The sequence below is a fragment of the Chlorocebus sabaeus genome, chromosome 20 (assembly GCF_047675955.1).
Source record: "Chlorocebus sabaeus isolate Y175 chromosome 20, mChlSab1.0.hap1, whole genome shotgun sequence".
NCBI lineage: Eukaryota > Metazoa > Chordata > Mammalia > Primates > Cercopithecidae > Chlorocebus > Chlorocebus sabaeus.
This window is the reverse complement of record NC_132923.1, coordinates 10,454,769-10,480,557: the sequence shown is the minus strand read 5'-3', so window position 1 is coordinate 10,480,557 and position 25,789 is coordinate 10,454,769. Positions and strand designations below refer to the sequence as shown.

The following is a 25,789-nucleotide window of genomic DNA, read 5'->3' as shown; positions in this document are numbered from 1 at the left end:
TTTAATTTATTTTATTTTATTTTATTTTATTTCATTTCATTTCATTTTTTGAGATGGAGCTTCGCTTTTGTTGCCAAGATTGGAGTGCAATGGCACGATCTCCGCTCACTATAACCTCTGCCTCCTGGGTTGAAGTGATTCTCCTGCCTCAGCCTCCCGAGTAGCTGGGATTACACGCACCTGCCACGACGCCCAGCTAGTTTTTGTATTTTTTCGTAGAGATGGGGTTTCACCAAGTTGGCCAGGCTGGTCTCGAACTCCTGACCTCAGGTGATCCACCCGCCTTGGCCTCCCAAAGTGCTAGGATTACAGGCATGAGCCACCATGCCCAGTCCTCCCCTGGAAAGACTTTAGTGTGAGGAGAGATTTGTAGCTACTGTCCCCAGGAATCCCTCTATCTACAAAACACAAAAGAAGAGGACAAGACAAGAGATGTGGCTTTCTAAACATCAGGGAGAGGGTTTGAGCAGGACTTGGGGGAAGTACCTTGACAGCAGGTACGGATCAGATGGAGGGCAAGTAGGGAGTGTCCAGCAGGAGAGAGACGGCTAGGACGGACGCTGGCCCCTGCTAGGAGCTATTCACACTGGCTCTAACTGTTAAGACTCATGAGAAAGTTCAAGTAATATCAATTTGATCCAACTAAACAGCCATCATCACAAACCTCAAGTTCTCCTCACCATGTACTTATGATTATGCATGGACACATGCCTACATGCATTCACGTGTGTGCACACAAACACACACACACACACACACACACATTCTCACAGAGATATGGGCAAGTGTGTGCTTAGTGGAAAGACCACAGCAGTAACTGGTTCAGTTTAAAAAACTAGTTTGGGGCCCGGTGCAGTGGCTCACGCCTGTAATCCCAGCACTTTGGGAGTTGGAGGTGGTCAGATCACCTGAAGTCAGAAGTTCGAGACCAGCCTGGCTAACACGGTCAAATCCCATCTCTACTAAAAATATAAAAATTTGCTGGGCATGATGGCCGGTGCCTGTAATCCCCGGTACTCCAGAGGCTGAGGCAGGAGAATCACTTGAACCCAGGAGGCAGAGGTTGCAGTGAGCCAAGATCTCGCCCTTGCACTCCAGCCTGGGTGACAAGAGTGAAGCTCCATGTCCAGTAATGGTACTTCCCTCCAAAGAGAAAAGAAAGAAAGAAAAAAAATTAGTTTGGGCAAGAGGCTTTTCTCACAATCCCGAGGATGCCAGAGGCCAGAAGGTGGTTGCAACTTCACTTCAGCAGTTGTCAATCCAAATCCCACACCCATCCCCACACTGGTGACAGGGCTCTGACAGGCCTGGTGCCTCACCCACATAGGTTTGTGGCTTTGTGAGCTGAGTGCCCACAGGGGGTACAGGCTCATTTCCCATGCTTCCACATTTCCCTGAGGAGGCTAGATAACAACCTGCTCACTGCCTACTGTTTCCTGGCCACTTTTAGACCCTCTATTCTGCTCTGGGGCCATAACAGTGGTGTTCATCCTCTCATCATGTGCCATTGGAGGGACAAGGCAGAAACCATATAGGGGCTTCCCCAGGGACTGCATACTGGGGCCAAGGCCCAGGGACCTTCCTGGGAGAACTTGGATTTCCTGGGTGGAGGAAGGTAGATAGATAGAAGTAAAGCAAGAGTTGTTTGGATTTTCTCTATACCTAGAAGAATGAGGAAATTACAAAACTGCTGAATGGTTGAGTTTGAGGATCCCTATAAGGTCCAGTTCCCCCTTCCTCATCCCTACCACTGCCCCTTTATAGAGGAAGAGATACAAGCCCAGAGAGATGAAGAGAACTGCCCAAGCCCTGAGGCTTGGGAGTTGCAGAACCAACCCTAGAACTCAGGTCCTGCCATGCCAAAAGCACTGTACTTTTCATTTCATCTCGCTGTAACCACCGCAGTGCTCTGTGCATGGGACAAGATGATGCGTTCAGGAAGGGTGTAACAATTGGTCACTCTAAGTACAAGAGTTCCATTGCGCCTGGGTCCCTGGATGCCACATTAGAGACAAGAACAAGCACATGTTCTGGAGTGGGATAGAGCTTGGCTTGAATCCACTTACAAGCAACTGAGGTGGATCTTTGAACTTCAGTAGTCCTCGTATGATGTGAAGTGGACTAAAAATGTCTACTTGAGGCAGGTAGCGGTCATGACATTAGTTGATGTTTGTGAAGGGCCCGACACTTGACCCAGGATCTGGCAACTGAGGGTCACACTGTTTGCTCATTAGCTAAGAGACCTTAGGCACATTGCTTACATATTCTGGTCTTTTGATTCTTTATCTGGCAAATGACTACCTAGTAAGCAACAAACATGCTGGCATATGCAAAGGTAGAATTACAGGGCTGGCTGGCCCCTCTGAGGTATCCAGCTCTGCTTTTTCAACCCTGGTCTGAGTCATTATCCTGAAGATAGATGTATTTGGGTGGTAAGAAAGGAGGAAATGAAAGCAGGCACCCAGATTTCCTTCTGATGAGAATATTCTTTTCTTTTTCTAGTACCTCCAAGTGTCCAAAAGATGTGTGACCAGCCAAAACACAGTCAATGCTGCCCAGCAAAAGGCAATCAATGCTGCCCACCAAAACAGAACCAGTGCTGCCAGCCAAAAGGCAATCAATGCTGCCCACCAAAACAGAACCAGTGCTGCCAGCCAAAAGGCAATCAATGCTGCCCTCCAAAACACAATCACTGCTGCCAGCCAAAACCCCCTTGCTGCATTAAGGCCAGGTGCTGTGGTTTGGAGACCAAGCCCGAATGCTCACCGCTTAATATGGAGTCTGAGCCCAACTCACCACAAACTCAGGACAAGGGCTCTCAAACCCAGCAGCAGCCCTATAGCCCACAAAATAAGTCCAGTCCAAGCAAATGGGAGCAGAAGTCAAACAAATAGATTGTCCCTGGGGCCATGCCTTTCACTTTGTAGGGTGGGGTATTACTGAGAGTCAGGCTAGACCTATGTTTAGAGAAGCAGTTTTCACAGTGACTACCATTTCCACCCAACAAAGAGGCTTCTATTTCCCATCATAGCTCCCTACCCTAGGGAGGCCTCCATCTGGAAATGGGAGGATGAAGAAGCTGGAATCATCTTTCCTAGTGATCCTGACATTTAGACAGCACAGAAATAAAAGAGCAATAAAAAGAACATTGCCTCCCTTTGTTCCTTTACTTACCTGTGAAACCATCTCACCAGCCTGGCCTAGAGCCCAAGAAAATATTATGGGCATGTCCTGGAGGTCCAAGGAGCAAGAACTAGTATCCTGAAGAACAAAGCCTCTGCTGAGCTGGAGCTTAGTTGACTGACTCATCTTGGTTTTAAAATGAAAGTCCTGCATTCCAGGAACCCCTTCAGTCCTTATTAAAAAAAAAAAAAAAAAAAAATTATTGGTCCCCCAAAGTTCAAGAACCCTAATTCCCCTGGGTCCTGGGTACCACATTGTACTCCAGACCAAGCAAAAATATGTAAATCCCTTGGAGTGATTCTACCCCCCATCCAGAGATTTTAGATGGAGATAGAGTACCCAGGACTCAGCAATGCACAGTGACTGGCGGCAAAGAGCGAAATCTTCCAGCATCAGCACTGGCTCTTCGGTCAGAGAGTAGCAATCCCAAAGCAAGTGGTTCAGTGTCTCTGAGGCTCTATTCCTCATGTGTAACATGAAGATAATGGTACTTCCCTCAAAGATTTTTTTTATGAGAATTAAAAGGGATAATTTATTTAAAGTGCCTGACATAGGGTCTGACACCGAGTGGCTATTCAGTGTGCGTAGTTCTCAAACTCCTCTCTGCCACAAGGCCCTATTTACCACTAAAGAAGCCATCATCCTCCAATAATTTGTCCCCAAGCACACCCCCACTAGTCCAGGTAGACAAGTAGAAATAGATAAATCAGGTTCATTAAGCATACTTGTAAACTTCCATTTTTACTGCTTTGTGATGTGTAATTAACATATCACTTTTAAAATTTTTTGAGTGCACTTCTGTACTCTCTCTCTCATGCTTCTCCCTGTCCACCAATCCCCAGAAAACTACTGGTCTACTTTTGTCCCTTCAAATTAGTGTTTTCAAGAATTTTATGTAAGTGGAATCACACAGTAGGTGTGCTTTTTTATGCTGACAATTTATTCTTTCAAAGCAGGTCTTCCCTACCCGCTAAACACTGCATATATGAAGTAGCTCAAAAACAGCAGTTTCTATTTTGACACCATCTAAGGTCTATAAAAGTCATCTTCAATTACTTGGAATTTCAAAATAGAGATTCCCTAGTAACAATGCACTGGTAGCACACAAAATATTCCTGCACTTTGTTTAGTTTGTGGGAGAAAATTTTTTAAATTGGAACAATTTCGTAGTCCTACAAAGGTTATGTTGGAAGCAGTTTATTTTTCCCTCTAGGAGGGCAGGCAGCCATCTCTCCAAAGTTTTTGTAAATGCTAAGGTTCAGATTTCAAAATAAAAACAGGTTTTCATGAAACATCTAAAATGGGCCACTCTATTTCTATTCTGGGTCATGGCATCTCTGAATTATTTTTGTATTCCCACACTGCAAAGGGCAAAACCCCATTCCTTGCATGTAAACTTTCAGAAGTGGGGCAGCACAATTTAGGAGTTTCTTGAAGTAGCTAGAGGCCTGCAAGGTCAGATCATTCCAAGAATCTGGCCAGATGGGAGAAATCTTGAGATTCTCAGCACTGGGCTCCTGAAGACTTCCACGTGCCACATCTAGCTGGTCCTGGGGGATTTGTGGTTGCTGCAGTAGTTGGAGGGTTGCTACTCTTCGCAGCCCAGGTGGTGGGTGCCCTGCTCTCCATCCTGGGAGCCTCCTCTGGCTGTCATGCTCCAGGGACTACTGGGGTTCCAAGGTGAGACCTCCACCCTCCCGTGGTGCCAGCCTCCTATTTGGCATCGCCCCCCAACTCATTGGTGGAAGTCAGTGAGAGTCCTGCTACACTGGGCCTCACCACATACCCAGGCCCAATGCAGCTGGGCAAGATCTTGGCAGAGCTGGGCCTTGGGATCTGCACCCTGTGCAAGGACAACAGAGATGAGCTGGCTCACCTGCCTTTCCCTTGCTGGGGTCTGGGGAAGCCAGCGGTAATTACCCAACCCTCTGTGAAAGGCGAGACTGTGGGTCTGCGGGAATGGTGGGAAGACCCTGCCCAGCCTGGATACTCCAACCTTCACCCCCGCTCTTTGCCCCACCCCAGTCCCACTCTCTGTCCTCTTCCTGAGTCTCCAGGCAGCTCTCTGGGTTGACCAACCCCTGCGGGGTGCTCTGGCGCAAGTCAAGTCCCTCTTCTGCCACTTCCCAGGCCAAACCACTGTGCGTTCTTTTATACCTGACCCCTTTCACTCAGCTAAATTAGACTGAGATTCAAACATGTTTTTGCATGTATCCACAGTTCATTCTTTTTCATTGCTGAGTAGCAAATACCCTCATTATTGTGAATATGTCACTTTTGTTTATCAATCCTTTGATGGGCATTTGGGTTGTTTCCAATTTGAGGCTATTACAAATAAAACTGCTATGAACATTCATGCACAAATCTTTGTATGAACATATGCTTTCATTTCACTTCAGTAAAGACCTCAGAGGAAAATGACTGTTTTATATAATAGGTATATGTTTTACTTCTTAAGAACCTGCCCTACTGTTTCCCAAAATGGTTCTGCCATTTTACATTCCCATGAGAAGTGTATGGCAGTTCCAGTTGTTGCACAGCCCTGCCAGTTATTTGTATGCTCACTTTTTCTATTTCTAGAGTTCCAGACTTTTTAATAAATATGCAGTGTTGCTTCATTGTGGCTTTAATTTGCATTTTCTTAATGGCTAATGACATGGAGCATCTCTCCTTGAGCCCTTCTGCCTTTGTATATCATCTTTGGTGAATTATCTGTCCAAATATTTCCTCCATTTTTTTTTACTGTTTGGAGCTATTTGGATTCTTATCACTGGATTTTAAGGGGATGTGTGTATACATATGTATGTGTGTGTATTTATGTGTATATCTATATACATGTATGTATGTGTGTGTATATACACATGTATGTATGTGTGTATATATATGTGTGTATGTGTGCATATATGTATATATGTATATTCTTGATACAAGTGTCTTGTCAAATAAATTATTTAACATATTTTCTCTGGACTGTGGCTTATCATTTTATTCTCTTAAATTTTTTTTTCAAATAGCAGAAGTTCTTAATTTTGATAAAGTCCAGTTAGTTGCTTTTTTATGGGTTGTGTTTATTGTGTCACACCTAAGACATCTTTGCCTGACTCTAGGACACAAGGATTTTCTCCTATATTTTCTTCTAGAAGTTAATTTTTGTTCAGGCATACCTTGAAAATATTGCTGGTTCAGTTCCAGACTGCCACAATAAAGCGAGTTACACATTTTTAAAATTTCCCCGTGCATATAAAAGTTATGTTTACACTATACTATAGCTTATTAAATGTGCCATAATATTATGTCAAAAAAGTACATACCTGAGTTAAAAATACTTTATTGCTAAAAAATGATAATCATTGGAGCCTTCAGCAAGTGGTAATCTTTTTGATGGTGAAGGATCTTGCCTTGATGTTGACAGCTGCTGACTAGAGTGACTGGTACAGCTTTTTTTTTTTTTTTTTTTTTTTTTTTGAGACAGAATCTCGCTCTGTCACCCAGACTAGAGTGCAGTGCTGTGATCTTGGCTCACCGCAACCTCTGCCTCCTAGGTTCAAGCAATTCTCAAGGTACAGTTTCCTGAGATAAGACAACAATCAAGCTTGGTGCATCAATTGACTCTTCCTTTCATGGAAAATTTATCTTTAGCATATGATGCTGTTTGATAGCATTTTACCCACAGTAGAACTTCTTTCAAAATTCGAGTCAATCATCTAAAAACCTGTTGCTCCTGTATCAACTAAGCTTATGGAATATTCTAAATTCTGTGTTGTCATTGCAACAATGTTCACAGCATCTTCACCAGGAGTAGATTCCATCTTGAGAATCAATTTTTTTGCTCATCCATAAGAAGCAACAATTCATCTGCTCAAGTTTTATTATGTGATTGCAGCAATTCAGTCACATCTTTGAACTCCACTTATAATTCTAGTGTTCTTGCTATTTCTAACACACCTGTGGTTACTTCCACCACTGAAGTCTTGAATCCATCCAAAGTCATCCATGAGGCTTAGAGTCAACTTCTTCCAAACTTCCGTTAGTGTGGATATTTTTACCTCCTCCCATGAATCACAAATATTCTTAATGGCATCTAGAATGGTGAATTCTTGCCAGAGAGTTTCAGTTGACTTTGTCCAAGTCCATCAGAGGAATCACTATCTAAAGCGTCTATGGCAGCTATATCCTTACAAAGTATATTTCTTAAATAATAAGACTTGAAGGTTGAAATTACTTCTTGATCTGTGGGCTGTAGAATCGACATTGTGTTAGCAGGCATGAAAACATCAATCTCCTTTATATCTCTATCAGAAATCTTGGGTTACTAGGTACATTTGTCAATAAGCAGTAATATTTTGAAAGGAATCTTTTGTTCTGAGCAGTAGGTCTCAACAGTGGGCTTAAAATATTCAGTAAACCATGCTATAAACAGATTTTCTGTCAACCAGACTTTGCTGCTTTATTTATAAAGCACAGGAATAATAGATTTAGTATAATTCTTAAGGGCTTTAGGATTTTGGGAATGATACATGAGGATTGACCTCAAAGTCATCAGGAGTATTAACCTGTAACCAGAGGGTCAGTCTGTTCTTTGAAGCTTTGAAGCCAGGCATTGACTTCTCCTCCCTAGCTGTGAAGTCCTAGATAGTATCTTCTTCCAATAGAAGGTTGTTTCATCTATACTGAAAATCAGTTGTTTAGAGTAGCCACCTTCATGGACTATCTTAGCTAGATCTTCCGGATAACTTGCAGATAACTGCAGCTTCTACATCAGCACTTGCTGCTTCCCCTTGCATTTTTATGTTTCGGAGCAGACTTCTTTCCTAAACATCATGAACTAACGTCTGCCAGTTTCAACCTTTTCTTCTGCAGCTTCCTCACCTTTTTCAGCCTTCACAGAATTAAAGGGAGAGTTAATTCTATGGATTGCTGTGGATTAGGCTTCAGCTTAAGGGAATTATGTGGCTGCTTAGATTTATCCAGACCACTAAAACTTTCTTCATATCAGCAATAAGGCTGCTTTGCTTTCTTATCATTCATGTGTTCACTGAGGTAGCAGTTTCAATTTCCCTCAAGAACTTTTATTTTGCTTTCACAACTTGATTGTTCAGCATGAGTCCCATCATTTGGCCTATCTCAACTTTTGACATGTCTTCCTTACTAAGCTTAGTCATTTTTAGCTTTGAATTTAAAGTAAGAGACATGTGACTCTTCCTTTTACTTGAATACTTAGAGGCCACTGTGGGGTTACTCATTGGCCTAATTTTAATATTGTTGCGTCTCAGAGACTATGAAGGCCCAATGAGAGGAAGAGAAATGGGAGAATGGCTGGTTATTCTAGTAGTAAGAACACACAAAATATGTATCAATTAAATGTGTTATCATCTATGGGCACAGTTCATGGTACCCCAAAACAACTGCAATAGTAACATCAAAGATTAACGGTCACAGATCACCATAACAAATATAATAATAATTTTAAATTTTGAAATATTGCAAGAATCACCAATATTTGACAGAGAGACACGAAATGAATACTTGCTGTTGGAAAAATGCTACCAATAGAATTACTGGACACAGGGTTGCCATATAACTTCAAACTGTAAAAAATCACAATATCTGAAAAGTGCAATAAAATGGGGTATGCTTCTTTATGGTGGAAGGTATGAACAAAGGTGTTTTTTTTTTTTTCTTTTGTTTTTGTTTTTTTGCGGGGAGAGAGGCAGAGGGAAGCATGGGGATATCCCATTGTATTATCACTATTTAGTAAAGACTGTCCTTTCTGTAGCCTTTGCATCTTTGTCAAAAATCACGTCATATTTGTTTAACTCTTTTACATTGATCTATTTGTCTGTCTTGACACTAATGTCTTATTTACTGTAGCCTTATGCTAACTGTTGAAGTCAGGTAATATAGTCCTCTAATTTAGTTGTTTATCAAAGTTGTTTTAGCTATTCTAAGTTCTTTGCACTTTCATATTAATTTTAGACTAAACTTGTCAATTTCTAAAAAATCAATGCTGGGATTTTGACTGGGATTTTTTTAAATCTGTAGATTAAATTTTGGGGGAGGAAATGAACATCTTAACCATATTGAGTATTTTGATTCATGAACATGGATTATCTCTCCATTTATTTATGTCTTCTTTAATTTTTTAAAGTTTTATAGTTTTTGGTGAACAATTTGCATGCATTTTGTCAAATTTCCCCTAAAATTTGCAAGCATTTTGTAATATGTGTTTGATATACTTTGATTGTATTTTTTTAAATTTATTTTTATATATGTATATTTTTTATTTTTAGTCTGCTAATGTGGTGAATTACATTGATTGATTTTTGAATGTTAAAAGAACCTTGCACACCGGAGATAAGCCCTCTTTGATCACATTGTATTATCTTTTTTATATTCTTGGATTTGGTTTGCTAAAATTTTGCTAAGAAGCTTTGGCTTTATGTTAATAAGGGATATTGCACTTGTTGGTAGTTTTCTTTTTTGTAATATTTTTGTCTGATATTGGTATCAAAGTAATGCTGTCCTTAGGAAATAAAAAGTGTTCTCTTCAATTTTCTGGAGCAGTTTGTGGAGAATTGGTGTGATTTCTTCCTTAGACATTTGATGGAACCCAGATGTCATTATCTGTGCCTGGAGGTTTCTTTGTGGGAAGGTTTTTAACAGAAAATACAATTTCTTTAATTGATTTTAGTTTTTCAAATTATCTACTTACTTTTGAATGAATTTTACTACTTTTTGTCTTTCAAGAAAATCATCTATTTCAGCTAGGTTTTAAAATTTATTGGTACAGATTTATTCATAAGATGTCCTTATTATTTTTAACATATGTGGAATTTGTAGTAAGCTTACCTCTTTCATTCCTGTATTGGTAATTTACATCTTCTCTCTGTATTTCCTACTTAGTTTAGAGAGTATTTTCATCAATTTAATCAATCTTCTCAAAGCCCTGGCTTTTTGTTTCATAGTGTTTTATGTGGTTTCTAGTTTTCTATTTCATTTATTTTTACTCTGATCTTTATTATTTCCATTCGTCTGCTTATTTGGAGTGTAATTTGTTCTTTTTTCTAATTTATTAAGGTGAAAGTAGAGGTTATTATTTGAAATCTTTTCTTTTTTAATATGGGTATTTAATGTTAGAAAATTTTCTTTAGGTATTGTTTTAGCTACAACCAAAAAATTTTGGAACGTTGTTTCTGTTTCTAGTTCAAAGGAGTTCTTGTTTTCCCTTTTGATTTACTTTGATCCATGGGTTAATTAGAAGTGTTTTTATTTATTTTCAAAATGCCGTGAGATTTTCCAAGAGATATTTCTGTTTTTGATTTCTAATTGTATTCCTCTGCAGTCAAATAACATACTTTACATGACTTGAATTTTTTTTAATTCACTGAGATTTATTTGATGACTCAGAATATGCTCTATCTTGGTAAATGCTTCATGTGCACTTGAAGAGAAAGTGTATCCTACTGTTGTAGGATGGAGTGTTCTGTAAATGTCAATTAGACTAATTTGTTTTACTATGTGATTTGAGTCTTCTACATCTCTACTTATTTTCTGGTTACTTGTTTATCAAGTATTAAATGTGTGGCATTGAAATGTCTGAACATAATTTTGAATTATTCTATAGTTTCTTTCAATTCTAGCAGTTTTCGCTTTGTGTATTTTGAGGCTCTCTTATTAGAAGCATGAAGATTTAAGATTTATTGTATCCTTTTCATGAATTGCCTCTATTATTAAAAAATTACCTTCTTTATCCCTGGTAATATCTTAGCTCTGAAATCTACTTTGAAGTCAATATATCCACATTTGCTTTCTTTTGCTTAGTATTAACAAGATATTTCCCCCATTATTTTGCTTTTAACCTATTTATGTCTTTATGTTTAAAGTGGGTCCCTTCCAAGCAATATATAGGTAAGTCTTTTTTATTTGATCTGATAATTTATGGCTTTTAATTGGAGTACTAAGATCAATAGTGTTAATGTGATTAGTAAATATGGTTGTGTTTAAATCTACCATCTTGCTGTTTGTTTTCTCTGTCTCACCTATTTTTTGTTTTCTTTTGTCTTATTCATTTTTTTGAATTGAGCCTTTTATACAATCTCATCTCATCTCCTTCTTTGACTTAATCTCTGCAACATTTTTGTGTTATTTTGGTAGTTGCATCAGGATTTTATTGTTTAGATTTTTAACTTTGTATAGTCCACCTTTATGTTATACTGCTTTCCTTACAGTATCAGAACCTATAAACTACATACTTCCATTTTTCTCCTTCTGATCTTTTTGCTATTATTATAACACATTTTTATTTTACATATATTAAAAATATTCATAATACATTGCTCTCAATTTTGCTTTAAATAGTTATTTATTCCTCCTGTAGGTTTGAATTGTAAGAAAAAATTTTTTTTGTTTTATCCAGGTATTTACCATTTATGGTGTTCTTCTGTTGTATAGATCCATAGTCCCATTTGATATTATTTTCCTTCATCCTGAAGACTTCCTTTAAAATTTTGTATAATTCATAGTCTGCTGGTGTGAAATTATTTCAGCTTTTAAATGTCTGAAAAAAATCTTTATATCATTTTAAAAATATATTTTGCTGGATATAGAAATGTAGTTTTCCAGTTTTTTGTTATTGTTTGTTCTGTTGTGTATTTTTTCTTTCATTACATTAAGGATGTCGCTTCACTGTTTTCTGGCTTGTATTGTTTCTAGAAAGAAATTTGTTGTCATTTGTTCCTTTTTCCCATCATGATGTGACTTTCCTCAGTGACATGCCTATTTATCTCTGGCTATTTTTATGATTATTTTATCATATGTTTGAAGCAATTGTATTGTCCTTGTGCCTTGGTATAATTCTCTTCATGTTTCATGTTTCTTGAATTTGTGGATTTACAGCACCCTGCCAATTTTGAAAAATTTTGGTAATTCCCCATCTACTCCATCATTCAAGGATTTCAACTGTTCTTACATTAGGCTGCTCAAAATTTTTCCACACCTCACTGATGTTTTCTATTTGAGTTTTTTTGTTTGATTGTTTTTTGTCTTTTTTCCTCTTCTCTGTGTTTTGTGTTAGGTAATTTCTATTGCGACATCTTCAAGTTCACTATATTTTCTTCTGTAGTATCTAATATACTATTAATCTCATCCAAGGTATTTTTTATTTCAGACATGGTAGTTTTCATCTCCACAAATTTAATTTTAAAATATATATATTTCATATATTTACTGAATGTGTTTAATATTTTATCTAGCTTATTAAACATACAGAATGAATTTATAATAATTGTTTCAATGCTCTTGTCTACAAATCCTATGTCTTTTCTAGGTTGCTTTTATTTTTCTATCATTATTGATGACATTTTACTATTTCTTTGCATGCCTGGCAATTTGTAATTGGAAGTCAGACATTGTGAATTTTGTCTTTCAATAAATATACTTAAGCTCTGTATTGAGATACAGTTAAGTTACTTGGCAGCAGTTTGATTCTTTCAGATCTTTTTTAAGACCAGAAAAGCATTTAATCTGAAACTAAATTGTACCCACTACTGAAGCATAACCCTTCTGAGTACCCTATCTGAAACCATGTGAGTTACACATTTTTCCGGTCTGGCTAGTAGAAACAGAAAGTATTTCTGGCCCTGTGGGCTCCAGGGATTTTCCTTCTTAATTCTTTGAAGTAATTCTTTCTCCTGTCTCATGTGATTTCTTCACATGAATGTGCCTATAGTATGCAATTGAAGACTCAGGAAGAATCTTCTGCAGATCTACAGAGTTCTCTCTGTGCACAGTTCTCTTCTCTCTGATGTTCTGCAAACTAGCTGCCTTGGCATCCCAGCCTCCCAGTTCTGTCTCCACTCAGGGAGATAGCCAGGCCCTGTCTGGATTCCCCTTCTGCACGGCAGCTTGCAAACTCTCTGAGAGTAAGCTGGAACAATCAGGGCTCACCTTATCTGTCTGTCAAGGTTCACTGTCCTTTGTTGCCTTGTGTGTCTAGTATCTTGACAACCACTGTCTCAGGTATTTTTTTCTTTTTTGGTGGAAGGGTAAATCTGGCCCCTTTTACTTTATCTTTACCAGGGGTTGTAGTTCACTTTGTTTTACCAATTATTTGTTTGAGCATCAAATAACTGCCAGGTTCTATGTGATATACTTCAGACATGGAAATAAATAAATCAAGTCTGTTTTGTGATGCTTACAGCGCAAAGCAAGACAGGAAAGCAGATACAAAGGTGTAAGTGTTGTGATGGTGGGGAGCACGTTTTTTTCTAACTCCAACAACCTAATCTTTCCTGCCCATATATCCTTTCTCCAGGAGTCTCCTTGGACTCCTCCCTGACTGCATCCTCATGGAGTGAAAACTAAAGACAGGTACACTTTGCTGAGGCTGCAGTAGATATGAATCTGGTTGTGGGTTGGGTGCAACCAAAATCTGGTTGTGGGTTGGGTGCAACTGCAATGGCTCAGGAGGCTGTGAATAGGGCTGGAGGCTTTTAAAATACATGGTAAGAAAGCTCTCTGACCCTTCACTAAATACTAGTGAGAAGCCATGGTGTGGTGGAAATAAATATTGAAATTTGGGATGGATGATCCCTGAGATACAGAGCTTCAAAGCTGCCAAACTGCTTCTGAAACAGAAGACGGCAGCCCTAATATTAGGACAGTGATGCACTCTACTCCAAGACGCTATACGCAGCAGGCAGTGAGGGAAGGAAAGCCAAAGAAGCACTTTGTATAAAGGGGAATAATTTCAATGACAGAAAACTCAAGTTACAAGGGTGTCTCTGGAAGTCCAGCACAACTAGTTCCTCCTGCACTCAACACTGGATCAATTGATTTTTTCTTGGTTAAGCACTGGATGAAGTGGTTGTGTTTCATTTCAAACCAAAAATATAAATTCTATTTTAAAATACCAGTGTAATGATTCACATAGGAGAGATGTTTGTGTTGTGCAAGGCCAAGAGGGCTGCAATACCAGGTCAAACACAGAAGATCGGGTCCTTGAGCCTTGGCCTGACAAAATGTTCCTCCTTCCTCATGTAAAATCACACTGCAAATCCCCTGGGTGCAGCTCCCCTCCCCCTCCACCTTTGTCTACCTCCTGGAGGTAGGCACAGGGCAGACTTCTCAGGAGAGCTGGACTGGCTTAGCTGTATCAGCCATCCAGGGCCTGTGGAAATGCCAGGCCTGCCTTTCCTTGCCTCACCCCTACGTGCAGACTTCCCGTTTCTGTTTGGCCTCACGGCCAGTTAGTCGTTGCTCAGAGCTGCTTAGAAACAGGAGTAAGGAATGCCTGTAATTTCTTATGTCACGGAACCAGAGGAAAGGAATAAAGGGATGAAATCTAAGCACAGGAAACCCACCAACCAAGTGCCAGGGCAGATGAAGCAGGAAAAAATTGGGTCTTGTCTTTGTTCTTGGGAGCTTGGGGTTATTAGTGGGAAGAAAGGGATGTTTACAAAGTCATATAATTACTATTGCCAAAAAATGGAGAGACTATTTAGGGTGATGAAATTCTGGAATACTGCAAGCCCATCTTTTCTCTCACAGGAAGCTTCCTCAGAAGCCATCCCACCTAGTCAGCAGCACATACTACTCAGGGGAGGGTCTAGAGCTGGATCCTCTGGACAAAGACTCTTAAGTTTCTAAGTAGGCTTTGGGGATTTATTGCAGAGATCTAAAAGTATATGCTCTCCACAAAGAAGTCTTAAGTGAATCTCTGGTAAGGGGAAAAGGAGCAGGAGAGGAGATTCTGCATTGCATGAGGTAAAGCCAGAGTTGACTGAGTTTACTAGGAGTTGAGTACGTTGTTTTCTGCAATCAAGGATAGTGACTGGATATTAGAAGTTAAGTTCATTTGTGGGAAAATGCATTTATATCTTTTTGACAGGAGTACTCATTTCTTCAACAAACATTTAGAAAGGTGTCATATTAGATGTATTGGAGAGTCTATGCATCAAGCACAGTTCTAGGTGTTGGGGAAGTCAAGAAGCCAAATACAGTTAAGGGCCCACCTCTCATGAATTTAACATTCTAGGGAGTCAAGAACACAACAAAGAACACAACAAATAACACAAGCTCCAATAGTGGTGAGTGCTATAATGCGATGAAGAAGGGCATGGGGTAGAGAATCAAATGTAATTGCAGTTTTGGATTGTGAATTTCAAGTTATTATAACTAGGCTCAAATACATCTTTATTAATCAAAATAGGAACCATGACAATCGACACATTTTTGCCAATAAGAAATAAGTTTGCTCTTTCCTGTAGCATTAAAATCCATGACTCAGGGTTCGACAAACTCTTGGAAAGCATCTTCTGCATGCTGCTGGTTGTGGAAGCATTTTCCCTGCAAAATGTTGTCAAGATGCTTGAAGAAGTGGTAGTCGGTTGGCAAGAGGTCAGGTGAATATGGCAGATGAGGCAAAACTTTGTAGCCCAACTCGTTCAACTTTTGAAGTGTTGGTTGTGTGACAAGCAGCTGGGCATTGTTGTAGAGAAGAATTGGGACCTTTTTGTTGATGAATGCTGGCTGCAGGTGTTGCAGTTTTTGGTGCATCTCGCGAATTAGCTGAGCATACTTCTCAGATGTAATGGTTTCGCTGAGATTCAGACAGCTGTAGTGTATCAGACCGGCAGCAGACCACCGAACAGTGAACATGACCTTTTTTTCGTGCAAGTTTGGCTTTGGGAAGTGCTTTGGAGCTTCTTCTAGGTCCAACCACTGAGCTGGCTGTCGTCAGTTGTCATATAAAATCCACTTTTCTTCGCACACCACAATCCGATGAAGAAATGGTTCGTTGTTGTTGCATAAGATAAGAGAAAACGATGCTTGAAAAACAACTGGTGTTTTTTTTCTGCTCAGCTCATGAGGGACGCACTTATCGAGCTTTTTCACCTTTCTAATTTGTTTCAAATGCTGAACAACCTAGAATGGTCAATGTTGAATTCTTCAGCAACTTCTTGTGTAGTTGAAAAAGAATCAGCTTGGATGATTCCTCTCAACTGGTCATAGTCAACTTCTTACAGCCAGCCACTACACTCCTTATCTTCAAGGCTCTTGTCTCCTTTGCAAAACTTCTTGAACCACTACTGCACTGTACGTCTGTTAGCACTTTCTGGGCCAAACATGCTGTTGATGTTGCAAGTTGTCTGCACTGCTTTATGACCCATTTTGAACTTGAATAAGAAAATTGCTTGAATTTGCCTTTGTCTAACATCACTGCCACAGTCTAAAATAAATATAAAATAAACAGAAAGTAATAAGTCATTAGCAAAAACATCAAGTGAGAAGTGTGCATTAAAATGATGTATAGCATAACCACATTTACTCAAGAATGTATTCTGATAAAAAATGGCAAATTTCAACAACACAAAAACCCCACTTACTTTCATACCAACCTAATATTTTAGAGAGGCTAAAGGAGCCATCTCAGAACATTGACATTTGGGTAGAGATCTGAATGACATAAAGAAGTAATTCACTGGGATATTTGCAGCCGAGCTCTCCAGAAACAGAGAACAAGTGGAAAACTGCAAGGCTGGATCCAAACCCTCCATAAGCAGGAGCTGAGGAGTGGGGAGGTGAGGTGGAAATGAACAGGGGTTGTGGAACAGTCAGGGCATCATGGGCTTTGGTGTGTCAGTAACAGCTTTACTGGGGAGGAAGGGTGGGGTAATGAGCAGAGTTTACAAGGAGCTGAAGAAATAGAGTCAGCACTGGCTATTGCCCCATTTATCTGCTTCTCTTAACAATAGTTTTAACAATGCTCTCTATCCTCACTGTTCCCAAGCCCTCTCTTCTCATTCTTTCTTGAATCCACCCCAATCTGGCTTTCATCCTCACCACTGCCTTAGACCGCCAGTGTCAAGGCCACTAATGGCCTCTGTGTTGCCCGATCCAATGGGCATTCTTAGTCCTTATCTTTTAAAACATGTTTAATTGACAAAGATTGTATATACTCGAGGTGTACAATGTGATGCTTTGCCATATGTGCACATTGTGAAATAATTGCCACAATCAAATGAATTAACACATCCATCAGGACTCAGGCTGTACCTTAGATCCCCAGAACTGTTCATCTTATAACTGAAAGTTTGGACCCTTTGACCAACATCTCCCCATTTCCCCAGCTCCCCCCACCAGTTCCTGAAAACCCCTGCTCTACTCTCTGCTTCTACAAATTTGACTTTATTAGATTCCACATATCTGTACAGCATTTGCCTCACTGTTCATCCCTCCTCCTTGGCAATGTGTCCACTTGTCTTCTAGAACACCACATTATCCTACCGTGTTTCTTAACTCTCTGTCCGCTCTTTCCCTTCTCAATTTTCCTGAACTTTTTCTTCATATCTTGCTGATCATTCAACGCTGGAGTGATTCAGGGGGTCATGCTTGAGCCTCGTGTGTTTCCTCTCCATATTCGTTCCCTTGGTGATTTCATCCTGGCTCACGTCTTCAAATGCCATTTATATACTGATGATTTCCAAATGTATTTCCACAGCATAAACCTCTTCCTGAATTCACAACTAGTATCTCTAACTGCCTACTTGACAACTCTGCTTGGATGTCTAATAGGTGTCTCAAGCTTAACATGTTTCAAAGGTCAAACTGCTGACATTTTCCATAAACCACCACCTCAGCCAGACACAGTGGCTCATGCCTGTAATCCCAGCACTTTGGGAGGCCAAGGCGGGTGGATCACCTGAGGTCAGGAGTTTGAGACCAGTCTGGCCAACATGGTGAAACCCTGTCTCTACTAAAAATACAAAACTTAGCCAGGCATGGTGGCGTGCGCCAGTAATCTCAGCTACTCAGGAGGCTGAGGCAGGAGAATCGCTTGAAACCGGGAGGCGGAGGTTGCAGTGAACCGAGATGATGCCATTACACCCCAGCCTAGGCAACAAAAGTGAAACTCCATCTCAAAAAAAAAAAAACCACAAAACAAAACCAGCCCCACCTGTGGTCTTCCCCATCTCTGTTAATGAATCCTTATGGTCATTCAGGTTGTTTCCCACTGATATTTTATCTTATTTTCTTTGTAAGATATAAATCTTATTGGTTCTAGGATCCAAACGTATCTATATTCTGCTCACCTTTCTCTGCCTCTACTGCTACCACCCTACTTTCAAGCCATCACTAATTTCCTACAGTTCCTCTAAGAGTTCAACTTGCTTCCACCCCTGCCAGAGAGAGCCTTTTAAAACTAAATCAGATAATGTCACTGATCTGCGGCTTCTCATCTCATTGACTATAAAGCTAAAGTTGCTGCATGATTTCTCCCCACCGCTCACCTCTACCCAAGCCTCCAACCTTGTCTCTCAAAACTCTTTCCCTTGTTCACTCAGCCTCAGCCACACCAGCTTCCTTACTGGTTCCAGAGCACTCCTGCCTCCGGGATGCTGCCCATGTTGTGCCCTGTCCCTGCACTCATCCTCATACTGACCTCCTGGTTTTCTCCAGGTTCCTGTGTGAGGCCTTCCCTGGCTACCCCATTTAAAATAAATGACATCGCTCTCCTCCAGCACTCAGTAAACCTCTTCCTTGCTACATTTTTCTACACAGAATTTCTGAACATTTAACTTGATTTAAATTTCAAGTTATTTTGTGTTTATTTTGCATACCTTGATTTATATTTCAGGTGTGTGTTTATTTTGCATAACTCCTCCAACCCCCGCTGGAATGAAAGCTCTGGCAGGGCAGGAATTTTTGCCTGTTTTGGTGGATGCTATACCCTAGGTCCTAGAACACAGGCACACAAAGAAGCTCTCAAGAAACAGCAGCTGAATAAAAAATCAACCAATAGGAAAGAAGGCAGGAAAGGATTTCTAGCAGACAGGAACGATGGAAAGCACAAGGTCCACAGACCTGGGACTTGGAGATGTGCCCTGCCTTTCTGTGTTCTCCTCTTGAGATTATGTCATCCTCTGTAAAGCGAGGGTTACACTCTCCATGCCCTGAAGGCCCCTCCAGCACTAGTATCCCCGGACTTGGACTCTAAGCAGGGTAGAGAGGTGGCCCTGGGGTTACTGGGCCTAGGGCTCCTGGCAGGGGTAGGAGAGGTACGGGGAGAAGGAAAGGTAGCTGGAGCTGAGCATGCAAGTACTAGCCTATAAGAGGTAATGGGCTCTCTCCCCTTCCTGCCCACTCCACCCCAAGCAGGCTTTCTAGTAAAACCTGAGTGGCAGGAAAATAACTTTGCAGCTACTCCAGCAATTTCCAGCTTACCTGTCTTCTGACTTGCAGCTGTCCCATCATGCCCTATGGAAGCCCTGGGCTCTCTCTTACTGGGGCATACCAGGATTCAGTGTCTATCACACTTGGTGGACATCTCTGCCCCCAGTGGAGAGGGTGGCTTGGGAGCACAGGGACTTGAGCTTGATCAACCTGCTGGCTTTGGGAGCACTGGCCAGCTGCTATACTACTCTGAGCTTCAGCTCCTCCTCTGTAAAGCATAAAGGATTATTACATGAGAGTGAATGGGGGGTTGATGCATGGTGTCTAGCAAACAGCAGGTTTGGAAGCCCTGTTCCCTTTGCACTTTCCTCTGCATTCTCTTCAGGGAGACTTCCCAAGCCCTGTTTCTGTTTATACCTGCATCCATGTAAAGTTAGTTGAGAGCTCACTTGGCATGGCACTGAATTGCACCCACCTCTCAGTTTCTGCACCTGTCTGTCTGTAAGGTTATGAGTTCCCTGAGGGCAGAATCAGGATCCTCTACTACATCTAGAGCATCCTGAGATCAGGGGTTGTATCTCCCTGTCAGACAGGGAGGATAGGCCAGGGCCCTCCCCAGAACACTGGCTCAGCTGAGGTCCCAGAGACCTGCACATGCCCTGACTCTGAGCATTGGTACCTAGTTTAATGTGAGACAGTAAGCAGAGGACACGTGTCTTAGGGAGGGAGAGATAGGCACTATTTTCTACTTTGGACCAGACCAACTCATCTAGTGGCCTGGAGCAGTCAGATAGCTTTGTGACAAACTGTCCATAAATACAGACTAGTTCATGGGCGGCTCACCAGGGCCCATGCCAGGCAGGAAAATGTGGGCAGCTCACTCATGTTGGTAAGTCACGAGCCACACGCACACACACACACACACATGCATGCACATGCCCAAACACATGCATCTGAGTGGCCTCTGCAACTGCTTTTACGAGTAATTGTAAGAGCAATTATGCCTCTCAAGAGGCAGCTAATGCAGGATCAGGTGTCCCCCACCACTCTCTAATTAGCAAGGGAGAAAGAAGGAGTGGGGAGTGATAAATCAGGAAGCTGGGCAAAGTCCTGGAAAATCCCTGATCCCTTACATTTACTTGTCTGACATTTGAGGACACTTTGGAGGGAGGCTTCATGGCTGGACTTGGTCCCTGTGCTCCCCTTTTGTTCTGTGACTGTCTCTTTCTCCCGTCTGAAATGTCCCTCCCCCATTCCCTGCACCCAAGGGCCCTGCCACTCCTGGCTGCCCCCAACCAAGCTGTGCTCCTCACAGCCCTGCCTTCTTCTTTTTCACACAGCCCTGTGAAGCCTTACCCCACATGGTAATTTGCCTATCACCTCCATTCCATGTGCTTGGCTGAAACCTACCTTCTATCTCTGACTTGATAGGCTGTGACTGTATGTACACTCCTCACTCTATTACTATATTCCTTTTTCCAGATAAAAACTGTGTTCCAAACCACTGTCTATCCTCTGCCCATGCAGATCCCAGGCCCCTCCATGTACCATCATTCTCTAGAAATGCAAAGCCACCTTAATGTCCCCATGATTCCCACTCACGTGAGCACACTCAGTGCACATAGGCTGTCATCAAAGCACAAGACAGAGTCTCACATCCTGGGCTGAATCGTCACCTGAGGCCTAGCAGCAGCAGATTGGAAGGAGCAGCAAATGGGAAGGCAGGTGACCTGGCTCCCCTCCCCACGCTACTCCCATGCACTCTGTGACTGTGCGGCTTCATGTTTTTCATGGGCAAAATGAGTTAGTTAAAGCTGATGAACTTTAAATAACTTACATCCTTAAAACTATCTTTAGGTAGGTAACACACTGTAATCCATCAGCAAACCTTTGCAATGGCCCCCAACAATAAAATAGCCAACTTCCTGAGTATAACCTATGTGCTAAGTATATATATTGCCTCTCCAAATTCTCACAGAATTCTAAGGAGTTGTTAGTATCCCCATTTTACAGACAAGGAAACTGAAATTCACAGAGGTAAGAAATGTCTTGTCCAGATAAAAAGCCGTGCAGGTGCAATTCAAACCTAGGCCTGTCTGATGGCAAAGTCAGTGCCCACCATTGAACAGTAACATTCTTTCAGATTGGATTAGGCTGAAATAAGCTTAAACACCAGACCCAGCCAGGAAGTGGGGCTCCCTATTCCCAGGACCAAAGAGGGTCATCCCAAGGGCATTTTGGCTGAATGAGAGCCAGAGAAAACTGGCACTCCTTCCAGAAAACCCAGAACTGACCATGTTGGGGTAAGTGACTGACTCACAGAGCTGGAATGTGTCTTTGAAGTCACCCAGTGCAACCTGTCACAGCCATCAGATGCTCAAGCACCTAGCAAGGCAGCCTGATGGGGAGGAGAGACCCTGACCAGAGGTCAGGACACATGGGTTCCAGACCAGCTCTATCACAGCCTCGCTGTAGGCTCTCGGGCAACTCATGTTCTCTCCAGATTTCAATTCCTGTCAGAATACAGATGAGTCCCAATGGTGGGAAGCAGACATATGTGTGTTAAGAAGCTCCTATGTATTAAGGAACACCTACATTTTAAGCTACTTGAAGGCAGGGACTGTGTGTGTTTTCTATTCATAACCCTATCTCCAGTGCCTTACACATAGTAGAGGCTCAGTAAGTGTTGGTTGAATGGACGCATCAATTATATTAACAACTTTACCTTGTGACCTGGTATTAGGCAAAGGCATTACTTCTTTTTTTATTGAGGTACAATTCATATAACATAAAGTTACCATTTTAAAGTGAACAATTCGGTGGTGTTTAGTACATTCATATATTATGCAACCACCAACCCTATGTGGTTCTATAACATTTTCATCATCCCCTTTAGCAGCTAAATCCCATTCTCTCCTCCCCTCACTTCCTGACAACCATCAGTTTGCTTTTGTTTCTATGAATTTATGTATTGTGAATTTAAGTTATTATTATTAGTTATTATTAGATAAATAAAGAAGCTCTTATGCACCAGGCACAGTGTAAGGCATTTCCCATGCATTCTCTGAGGATTCCTCCATCTCAGACATTCTGCTGTCTTCTGGCACAGAGAATCAACTGTACAAAATGTGATTTCCCCAACAATGAGCCCAAAGGGGAGGAAATTTCCTTTAGTTGGAGAAGGGGACACTGAGTGTCTCTTTTCTCTACTACTGATAGCCTTTATGCCTCTGCTCCTCTTGCTGCCACCAAGAGCAGAGCTGACTGTCCTTCCACAGCTCTCAGATCCAAGAGCAAAGGCCAGCACTGGTGACTGAGATCCAGTGATCCAACAGGCCCAGGAGAGAAAGCTATAAGAAGATGTAAGAAAGGAAAGCAGGTCAGGACAGACAGATCCACCCAGAAGCCCAGAAAGGATGAGTCAGCCCTCTTGGCCCTTTCTTGGTCTCATCTCCCTTCCTTGAACAGCAGACAGACACAAAAGGTGAGAGAAGAGCCAAGGTCAGTCCCAGGAAGCAATGGAGAAAGGCGAGGAGGATTCAAAGTTTGTGGGGAAGGCCGGGCACGGTGGCTCACACCTGTAATCTCAACACTTTGGGAGGCTTAGGAGGGCGGACCATGAGGTCAGGATTTCAAGAGCAGCCTGGCCAACATAGTGAAACTCCAACCCTACTAAAAATACAAAAATTTGCCGGGCATATTGGTGCATGCCTATAGTCCCAGCTACTCAGGAGACTGAGGCAGAAGAATTGCTTGAATTGGGGAGGCAGAGGTTGCAGTGAGCCAAGATTGCACAACTGCACTCAAGCCTGGGAGACAGAGTGAGACTCTATCTCAAAAAAAAAAAAATTGTGTGTGGGGAGGCAACTAGTGCACGTTGCAGACCGAGAGCCGCCGATGTAGGAGACAGTGCCCTGGGGAGAGGAGGAGGCCTGTGAGAGGGAGAGGAGGCTAGCAGCCTCAGAGCATGGGGCAGTGCCATACCAGGAAGCAGACGAGGCATGGCTATCCAAGACAAGAATACACGATTTTCTGGCCCAAGTCACTTTCCAGGACCATCTGCCACGACCTTTATGGCAACCTGCTAAGAGCTGTCCTCAGCATCCCTCCCCACAGGACAGTGAATCACCATGACTGATTTCTTCTGCCCCCTACAACTGAGCAACAGTTCAAATAGGTTGCCTCACTCAGGAGGAGACAAACCAGCCAGTTTCTGCCTCCAAATCTGAAATAGCCAGGGCATCCTTGGGCTGGGGCAGAGCTGGGGCCAAAGCTTCTCCATGTGTCATGGGATATGAGCTCATCCTCATTATGTTGGGTGGGGATTGGACAGTTACCCAGACTTGTCATGTGGACCTGGAGCTTATGAGATCATTCAGATGGGCAGTGAAAGAACCTCCCCCATATACATGAATGCCTGTCTCCCAAATGGGCAACCTGTGGGCAGAATATGGGACTTCTCAGCCCCAGAATGCTGAGGTCTCCCCAACCCCTCCTTTGCATACACACACACACACACAAACACTCCCTCAGTTTTATCCACTGACCTCTTTCCCACACCCTAGCTTTGCCCAGCGGTTAAAGGCTCTCACATACCATCTTCTCCTTAAGACTCTTATTATGCCGTGAGTCAGAGGGCGGGAGGAAGATCTGGCAGATACTGAGCTCCTGCTAACCCATAAGACCGGTGTGACTTCCTTGATCCGAGTCTGCTGCCCTGGACTGACTGTCACGGGCTGGGAAGAGGCAGATTCCCCCCAGATGAGGTCAGCAGCAGAGAACAAGGGCATCAGTGCCGAAGTAAGGATGCTTGATTAGTCCTTCAAGGCAGAGTGGGTCATGCTTCCTGTGCCCCAGAAAATGGCACAGTCCCTGTTCTATGGGAAAAAGAATATGAGGTCCCAGGGTGGGCTCAGGGAACAGAGAGGTCATGAGGAGATGATAGCATTGCAGAAACCAAGGGTCCCTTGTGAGTCCTCCATCTGTCTTTTAGACATGATCCAGGAATATGACAAAATTAGCACTTTAAACAGATTGACTTGGCGTTAAGAGAAACGTGCCTGTCAGGGAAACTATGGGGAATCAAGACACTTCTCAAAATTAGCCCCACTGAGTATTGCCTTCATAATTCCTTCTTTTTGGATTAGATTGTAAAAAAGAGAGTTTAAATGAATGATGTCCATATAATAAACTATTAACCAACCATTAAAAAGAAAGGGAAGAAATAAATCAGTTTTGTTTTTGCACGTACATACAGACACACACATATAAACATTGATCAACACTAAAATGTTTAATAGTCATTATTTTCGGGTGGTAAGATTCATTGTTCTTCACCGAATACTTGTAGAGCACATATTATATGCAGTGGTTTTGATAGATTCTAGGGGCACAGTGGAAAACATACCAGGTATACCCTGCTCTTAGCTTATTTTCCAGTGGGAGAGATAGATAATAAGCAAGTGAACAAATGCAAATAAAATAACTCTAGACTGTTATAAGTGAAATGAAGTACCAATCCTTTAGATATGGTACACAGAGAAGGATCTCTGACAAACCCCAACATTGACACTGAAGCTGAAAGGCATAAAAGAGCCAGAGACCTGGGGAGGTGCCTGTGGGCAGAAGGAGAGCAGGTGCCAAGCCCCCAGGTGGAGAGCTCTGGGTTCATCTCAAGAACCAAAGGCCCTCAGTGAGGCAGGAATATACCCCTCAGGGAGAGATTGGCATGAACTGGGGCTCCAGAGGAAGGCAGAAGCCAGGTGCCCAGGGCCTTTTAAACCAGAGCAATGAATTTGGATGTTATTTCAAGTGTGCTGGCGCACTGTTGGCACTGGGGAGAGATGTGCTTAAATCCCCACTCTGAAAGATTTCTTAAGCTATTTCTAGGGTATGGTTTAGAACAGGAAATAAATGATTTGATTCTGATCTTTATACCTTCATGCATTTAAAAATGTACTTAAGAAAGTTGTTTGGTTTGTCATTATAAAAACAATACCTATTTTTATATTGTGCCTATTCAGTCCTGTTCTTTGCCTAGAGTGGGCCATGCTTTGGAGTTCTTGTGAGCATGGCATTCCTGAGAACTTCTCTAATTGCAGCCTCGGGCATGGAGGTAGGGCAGCAAGTGGCAGCAGCAGAGGACTCCTAGAAGTCTTCTACTTGACTCTACTTGGCCTAAAGTCAGACTCCCCCACCAAAGACAGAGTTTATTTCCACACAGAATTGAGTTAAAAATATATTCTGAGAGAGGATGGGCTTGTGGCTCAAGAGAACACCCCAGAAATACCACCCCTTCATGGGAAGTGACTCTTTCTATCTTCAAAGCATATGACCCAGCCTGGACATTCCTGAAAGACACATAACTTTCCATTTCATGCCCTCAAAAGTGAATCTTTCAGCCTAATAATGAGAACAAACTCATTGTGAAAGT

General features: G+C 41.9%; 1 protein-coding gene and 1 pseudogene across 1 annotated transcript; one reads left to right on the top strand and one right to left on the bottom strand.

The window, feature by feature from the left end:
- The first annotated feature begins 2,468 nt into the window (after positions 1-2,468).
- On the top strand, positions 2,469-2,894 carry SMCP (sperm mitochondria associated cysteine rich protein). Its single transcript, XM_007977116.3, has one exon. The coding sequence runs from the start codon at positions 2,523-2,525 to the stop codon at positions 2,892-2,894; it is 372 nt and encodes a 123-aa protein (XP_007975307.1). The 5' UTR covers positions 2,469-2,522.
- A 12,417-nt stretch (positions 2,895-15,311) lies between these two features.
- On the bottom strand, positions 15,312-24,146 carry LOC140709439 (histone-lysine N-methyltransferase SETMAR-like; annotated as a pseudogene).
- Positions 24,147-25,789: the final 1,643 nt, after the last annotated feature.

Bases quoted from the DNA above. Each gene is read 5' to 3' on its own strand.
- SMCP (XM_007977116.3), top strand. From the start codon at position 2,523: ATGTGTGACCAGCCAAAACACAGTCAATGCTGCCCAGCAAAAGGCAAT.